The 7,798-nt window shown below is 35.5% G+C and overlaps 1 protein-coding gene across 3 annotated transcripts; it reads right to left on the reverse strand.

Moving 5' to 3' along the window:
* Positions 1-3,009: 3,009 nt before the first annotated feature.
* Positions 3,010-7,111, reverse strand: LOC114168625. Of its 3 annotated transcripts, XM_028053512.1 has the most exons (6): positions 6,853-7,110; positions 6,266-6,360; positions 5,618-6,071; positions 4,289-5,525; positions 4,050-4,196; positions 3,010-3,938 (listed from the first exon to the last, which is right to left on the reverse strand). In XM_028053512.1, exons 3-6 carry the CDS (start codon positions 5,666-5,668, stop codon positions 3,313-3,315), a joined length of 2,061 nt encoding a protein of 686 aa, XP_027909313.1. In that variant the 5' UTR covers positions 5,669-6,071; positions 6,266-6,360; positions 6,853-7,110; the 3' UTR covers positions 3,010-3,312. The 3 variants fall into 3 exon arrangements, with proteins under 3 accessions (XP_027909313.1, XP_027909314.1, XP_027909312.1); XM_028053513.1 differs by lacking the exon at positions 6,266-6,360 and having other exon boundaries at positions 5,750-6,071; positions 6,853-7,111; XM_028053511.1 differs by lacking the exon at positions 6,266-6,360 and having other exon boundaries at positions 6,853-7,111.
* Between the last annotated feature and the right edge of the window lie 687 nt (positions 7,112-7,798).

Raw genomic sequence — 7,798 nt, forward strand, 5'->3', positions numbered from 1 at the left:
ATCTTTGCTTTCATTTAATTGTTTGTGGTTTGATTTATGTTTAATCATGACTTGATCACTCATCTTATTTCACCGGTTTGGATTAAGTAGGAAGACTAGTCTCAACTTGTGTGGATGAATTGACAACTCATCATATTTCATTGGTTTGGATGGAGTGAAACACTGATCTCAAACTGAGGTCCAATCAAACCTCTATACATGTACTAAATGCTTCATTGGATACTAGAGGGGATGCTAGATGAAAGAGTCTTGCACATTAAAGTAATGATTCATTCAACTGGAGTTGAGGAATCACATTGGGTTTGAAGTCCTTAGGTTCTAGTGATTCAAGGATGAACCTAGATCTACATAGAAAGAGTACTCCCAAGACATTGAATGATTTACATAGTAAGTAAACAAGATGGTAGTGATGTAGTAGAAGAAGACGAGATGAAATCAAATCATAGGTCGTACTCCACTCAATCTAATTATTACTATCTGTTTTTGCATGCACTCTCTATCCAAATCAAAAAAACCAAAAACTCACTATCAACATAATTGCTAAATCCTTGTGGATACAACACTTGTTGATGCTACTAGGTACTAGTGCACTTGTCAGGAAATGGTTGTTGAGAAACAATCATCAGAAAGAAAACCACATACTGCAAATGGAATTTTAAAATCAAACACATGGCAAATGGGTTAAAAGAAAGGTACAAGGCTCTTTTAGTTGCACATGGTTTCACTCAAATGGAAGATATTGTTTTCCATGATACCTTTAGCCTTGTTGTTAAAATGACTACCATAAGATTGTTTTTGCTATTGTTGTTGTTCAACATTACACTTAGAATAACTAGACGTTAACACAACATTTTTACACGGTGATCTGAATAAGACAATTTATATGAAACCTCCTACTATGTTTAAGCTTTCATATCCTAATTTGCTTTGCAAGCTCACCAAATCGTTATATGGTCTTCGCTAAGCTGGTAGATAGTTGAATTTTAAGCTTTATAATACTCTTGTTGCATTGTAATTATTGCTTATTCACCAAGTAGACCCACATTGGTTTCACAATTGCACTCACTTATGTGGATGATTTGATTCTTGCAAGGTCTGACATATATGAAATAAACTAGATCAAACCTTTGTTAAATAAAAAAATTGGCATTAAGGATCTTGGATCTTTAAGAGTTTTCCTAGGATTTGAAATTTCTCAATCTTCTATATATTTTTCTCTTAATTAGAGAAAATATGCTTTTGATCTCTTGCAAGATGTTGGATTATTAGCATCCAAACCGTTTTGAACTCCTATGGCATTCCCTCAAACTTTCTAATATTGTTGGATTATCTCTTCCTAATGCTTCCATCTATCGTAGACTCATTGAGCAAATGATTTATCTCACTAATTCTGGACTAAGCATTAGCTTCATAGTCAACGAGCTTAGTCATTTTCTCAGCACACCTACTTCCCAACATATGCAAGTTGCTTTTTGTGTTCTTTGATATATCAAAGGCGTTGCACAAGACCTTTTATTTCCTACTCAGACTCCTTTTCAACTTATCGATTTTTCTGATTCAGACTAAGGAGCATGTCGTGATACACAAAAATATGTAATTGACTTTTGCTTCTCTCTTTATTTAGTTTTGATTTCATGGAAATTCAAAAAGCAAAACACTATCTCAAGATCTTCTCCTCTGGAGCTTAATATAAAGCGTAGTGGTAAGTGTACCTTCTTCAAGATTTTGGCATTCATATCACTTGTTGAGTTGAACGAACTAAGCACATTGAACTTGATTGTCACTTGGTGTGTGTGAGAAAATTCAATCTAACTTACTACGTCTAATTCACATTCCTTCTAAGGATAAACTAACCTTCTTGCTCCAAGACCTTTTGAATACCTTGTGTCCAAGCTTGGAATAATTAACTTCTATTCCAGCTTGTCTAGACATGTTGTTAGGTATATTTCCTGGCTAGTTAGTTTACTACCATTTTTGGTTAGCGGTTAAAAATATGTGTATGTTGTAAGAGGTAGTAGACTTAGTTGTCATATATATATATAACAACACAATGAAATAAATAATCAGTGTAAAAATAAATAAATAAAAACTGTTAAAATTCACTTCATTCAATTTTGTTGTAGAGTTTTCACAATTATTTTATAAACATTGTTTTGATAGCCAACAATAATGTATGTGTAAAGACACTTCAATAATAATACAAAATTCATATTAATTTAATTTAATGAGTTATATCTGCTTTTCACAAGTTAATAAGGATTGAATGTTCAAAAAACCAATTTCCTAGCTTGATCAATTTTTTTGTTTAATCTGACCTGTATTAGTTGTATGAATATATTTAGCGGACAGAACCAGAATCACACTGGCATAAGGAAATGCTTGAAATACCACGAGCTGCTATTGGTCTTCTTGAACTTTCTTATTTGAACAACACACATTGTTATAATTTTATAGGTTCTACTTCCTCTTGTTGTGGTCTTTTTCATACTGAAAAGGAAAGTTTTTTTCTTAATAAAAGAGATAATATACATACTTGACTGGAATATGAAAATTCCCAAACACAAGTTTCAGATATTCTTCTGCGGGTGTAGGTTCCCTTCATGGCTGGTCAAAAATTTTGGTTGGTTAGTTGCCATTTGTACGTCTAGTAAAATTGTTTCGTTATCGTTTCAATATTTGGGCTGTGCTATGTAATGGTGATCAATTTTAGATTGAATTACAAATCTAAACCAAAACACAGTCCTAGTACAAGTTGAGTTAAATTAACCAACCAAATTCTTTTAAAAGGTTGAAAAAAAATGGATGACACATAAGTTGATATGTCAGAAATAAAAACTACAAATAATGTAAATGTTCTATAGATAAGTATTCAAATTGATAATCTGCACTAAATAAGTGGGGTCAAGGCCAAGTAACTTGGTTTAATTACACTGGTCCAGCTAAGATACAGTTGTTTAATCCTAATATCAGTAAGGAGCACATCAACCCCACAAAACAAAATCATGGAAGTGACAAACTATCCTTCCAAAGAGGAAATTTATTGCAATTGCACCAAACTTGTTCTCTAGACAAATTGAAAATGATGTTCTGAATGAACAAAACACAACACATAATGGAATAGAAATACTGTGACAGAAAGCGGCAGCTTATTGGGCATTACAACCCACAAATCAACGTATCAATATCCAGTGCACCAAAACAGAAGGGATAAACTGTGAAAACAGAAAGCATGACAAGAATACAACATACCAAGGCAATAGATGCATACTGAAACAATGAAGTAAAGGAATGAACTTTGTACTTAACAGCCTCTCACAGAGCTCCAAAATTCCCCTCGCTACGACTCTTGCGCATGGAGAGCTCTGGGGTCGCGTTCGATACTTTGGTGGGAGCTTCAAAATGCTGGCGAGTGTGGGTTGGTGTTGGTGCTTTGGTTCTAGATGGTGGCAGGTGAGCTTGCTTGCCTCTGGATACTTTTGGTGAATCCACAGTTCTGCGAACATGAGTGGAAGTGGCCACTGATCTCCGTGAGCCAACACCACCTTGGCTGGTTTTCCTTGTGGTCTTGCGATCCGACCTAAGGCCGCGATCAAACTGATGGGAATTCATTCCTAGCCGAACCGACCGTTCTGCTCCATCCTTCAAAGTGCTCACTTTGATAGGCTGCCGATTGTAGTAGACGAGATGGGGTAGAAGGCCCTGCAGATACTTCTTCATCTGTTCATCTCCAACGTTTTTCTGGGCAGGGTTCCCATCCAAGTTGATAGCTTGCAAAGAATTATAGTTGGCTGCAAGTTGGCCTAGACATTTGGCTGTTGAAATCTTGTTGAAACGGAGATCCAGGATGCTTAGTTTCAAGAGACGGTGCAGACCCTCCACTTCGCTGATCTTGTTTCCAGCCAGGTAGAGCTCTTTCAGAGATGGACAGGATGCAAGGCCTTTGCAGATGAGGAAAAGATTGGATGTTAATAATAATGGCATCAACATGTTATTTCTATAAGAAGTTCTATGAATAAGAAACTTGAGATGTAATCCAGAATTTGTTTTACCATGTCCAATTCTTAATATACGGTTGTAACTGAGGTCTAGGACACGAAGCCTTGTAAGTTCGCGTAATCCTTCAATAGTGGAGATCTTGTTTCTGGACAAATTCAGTGCGTGAAGTCCACGGGGAAGAGCACCCGCAGTTATCCTCACTGAAAAGGAGAATTCAGAACATGATAACTGGATTAAGTACTGCCAGTTTGAAGGAAACCGATAATGAAAATAAAGAAATTATACTACTAACCGATGGCATTTCCAGACAAATTGAGCACTTTCAAACTCACAAATGCACTCAAAAAGGGGATCACAACCAACCCATGATTAGCCAGTTGAGCAGTAGTGGCATTAGGACCCAGAGAAGATATATATCTTTTAGCAGCATCCATTCCTGGAGAGGCCTTGTGATCTACAATGGCAGCAGTCACACCATTTACTGCGTTAACATCATCTAAAGGCTCAACAACTTCAGGCAATTCTTCATTTGTTTCCTCTCCAGGTGGTCCACAATGCTGCAGACCAATAACCCAATCTTCAATGCGCTTAATCTTGAAATCCTTGTTAGGAAATTCAACCGAGGAATCTCCTTGAAGGGTTTTGGAATCAATTGTATCATATGTCAATGGCATTACCCAGTCTTTTGCTGAACCAGTAATCAGATAAGAATCGAAACCATCATCAAAGAGGTTGTCCATATGACCATCTTCAGTTTTTCCCATGTCATTCTCTCTTTCTTGATCTCCCCTTATTTGATCATCAAAGTCGTTGATGAATTCCTCTTTCTGCCTCATGCTTAAAGCATGAAGATCATCACAGGATCTTGACAATGCACGTCTAAAAGCATCTTTTTCAGCAGAAAGTATAGAAGCTCTGATATTGGGTGAAGAATGCGACTTCCTTAGTGATACGCTACCAGGAACAGAAGTTTGGTCAGGAATGTCACCAACATACTCACAAGATAAAGGAGTGTCAGAAATTTCACGGGCATCTTTATCTGAAGGTGTTGGGTCTCCAATTGAAAAAAGCGAGGCATCATTTGCAAAACCTGAACTGGCAACGTTTGGGTTACTTCCACACTGATCAATAGGGTTTCCATTATGATACTTTTTGGAAGTTGACATCGTTGACTCCATTGGGCTTTTGCCATCATCACACGACAGCCCCAGATCTTCATCACCATCCCTTATGCCTTGATCAAGCACACTTTGAAGAGACTGACTCTTCTTCATAAGAGGCCTAGTTTGGTTAACTTGACTGTCATTTTCAAAGGAAAACTTGCTACTCATATCCTCTGACCTACAACTGCGCTCAACTGAATCCCAATTGCTAATATGACTCCCAGTCACATCTATTTTCTGGTCAACTTGTTCTTTCAAAAGGGGTGAATATGCGCTTGGAGAATTAGATGAATCTTTACGGCGTTGACTTTGGGCAACATCTTGATAAGTCTTCAACATTACTTCAGTAGAAGGTTGAACTGTTTTCTGGTTGAAGAGGAAAGCACAAAATCAACACAGGCCATGATATATATCATATCAACAAATAATACCAAGCAATTCATACATCTTATACTTACCTTTGTTTTATTGCCGTGTACATTAGCATGGAAACAAGAAAATCTAAACATTGCTGCAATGACGTTGACAGCTACATCTAAACACAAAACTTTCTCTAAGGCAGAAAAACAAATACCAATTACAATCTATACCGTGCATCAATTTTCCAGAAGCCTAATCAAGGACTAAATTTGCTCTCAGATTCAGTGGCAAACTAGAAAGAGCTTCTGGCAAAACCGCAAAAAGCCACCCTTAGCCATAATCAAGCGACAAGCCCACTGAAACACGGCACAATCTCCATATATCCGAAGACTTTGATCTTCGCAAAACACAAAGCCAAATCACTCCCTCTTCGTCACCCCACACCCTCCTAGAGGTGCGAGAATAGTTTGGCTTTGTTATAGCGGCCAGAGTGAAAGAAATTCCTTTCCAACCAGCAGAATCCAGTAACAGATATGCATAAGAGATGCAGTCCTGGTAAACAAAAAGGACCCCAGAATAAAGGTCAATCTGATATGTAATTATAGTAAAAGTAGAACATGATCAACAACTAGAAAAATAAACCAAAAAAGCATTTTTTTTTCTCAATTCAAAAACATAACCTGAAGATAAAACCTATAGAAATCATTCACATAATCTGCAATATAGTTTATTATTCTATTCTTTACCTAAGTCACAAGAACAAACACAATAGACCCCAACCACAGAGCTCGTGGATCAACCGGCGCGAAGGCAGCTTAATTAATGATCTCAAGTTCGAGTTCTGCGTATGCAATGAAAGACATGGAAGGAGAGTTTAGCTGTTCATAATAATCCTACCAGTTCAACCATAATTGTCTCAATGTACATGTGGTCTCTACAAAAGAAATACAATAGACCCCATCTTTACGTCGATGCTTCAAAACGGTTTCTTCATTCTTTCCTAAACTCTAAATTCCAAGACTGCCTTAACCATGTTGGACTTCTTAAAAAATTCCAAACAAAACAAATCCGACAAACCAAATATATGAAAAATGAAAACCCCCCAAATAGAAATAATCCAAAGAGCAATCAAGGAAAAACTTTGACCATGCCCATTGATTTATTCGAAAAAGGGCAGCAATGGGGTCAAACAAAATCGCATCTTTGAATCGAATATACAACAACAATTATTCATAAATCATGGGATTTTGCAATAGCAGAGGTTCCATGAGAAAACAAAGAACACAGCATATGGCATATAGAGGGTGGAGAGAGAAAGAGAGAGAAAGGAAACCTCTTTGAAAGAACGAAGGAAAGGGCACTGTTGTATAGAGAAAGAGATTCTTCTTCCTCCGTTTTCTCCCCTGACCTGCTAGGCTACGCCACCAAAGCACCAAGAATCACCTTCCATTCATTTTTTCTATATATAGTCGTTAATAAATAATAATAATAAATAATAATCCGAATAAACCGTGTTCAGTGGGAACCAACAACTACGTCCTATCTATTGCTAACCCTAGCCTGCTAACAAATCAGATCTGAATTAAATAAAATTTTCTCCAGAGTCTGCACCAGTTAATGTCAATGATTAGAGGCATTCAATTCACCGTTAACCAAAAAGTATATTTGTATTATAAGTTTTAATATGAATTTATCTTTATATATTAATATGTTTTAATTTGGTTCCTAATATGTAAATCATGGAGATTTTAAGGTTATTCAAAAAATTAAAATATCTTTTTTTATTATTGTTTGTTTATTTTATGAATTTATCTATTTCTTCTAATAAAAATTAATATTAACATAGTTTAGATTCTGCACCTAAATTTATTCATTTAAATTAAATTTTAAAGAGATTATACGGAGTTAATCCATTACCACAACTTAAACTAATAGTTTCATGGCATCTAGGGTGTGTAAATTTGATTTTAGAAAACTGTAACTAAACAAATAAAATTAAACTAATTTTAACGTTATTGTCATATATTTATCATCATTAATAAAAAAATAGATATAAAAATAACTAATTAAGCCATTACTTATTTATAGGTCAACAGTCTAAATTGTTAGTTTCATTTGGGAACAACAATATACAAAATTAAGTGAAAATAATATGGAGTACAATAACATGGTAAGTGTAATTCTTAAAAATATTTAAAATATATAACTATTTTAAAATAATAACTATTTATTAAATGGAATACAATTAGATGTTATATATAATTAATTGTTTACTTTTT

The sequence above is a fragment of the Vigna unguiculata genome, chromosome 11 (assembly GCF_004118075.2).
Source record: "Vigna unguiculata cultivar IT97K-499-35 chromosome 11, ASM411807v1, whole genome shotgun sequence".
NCBI classification, from domain to species: Eukaryota; Viridiplantae; Streptophyta; class Magnoliopsida; order Fabales; family Fabaceae; genus Vigna; species Vigna unguiculata.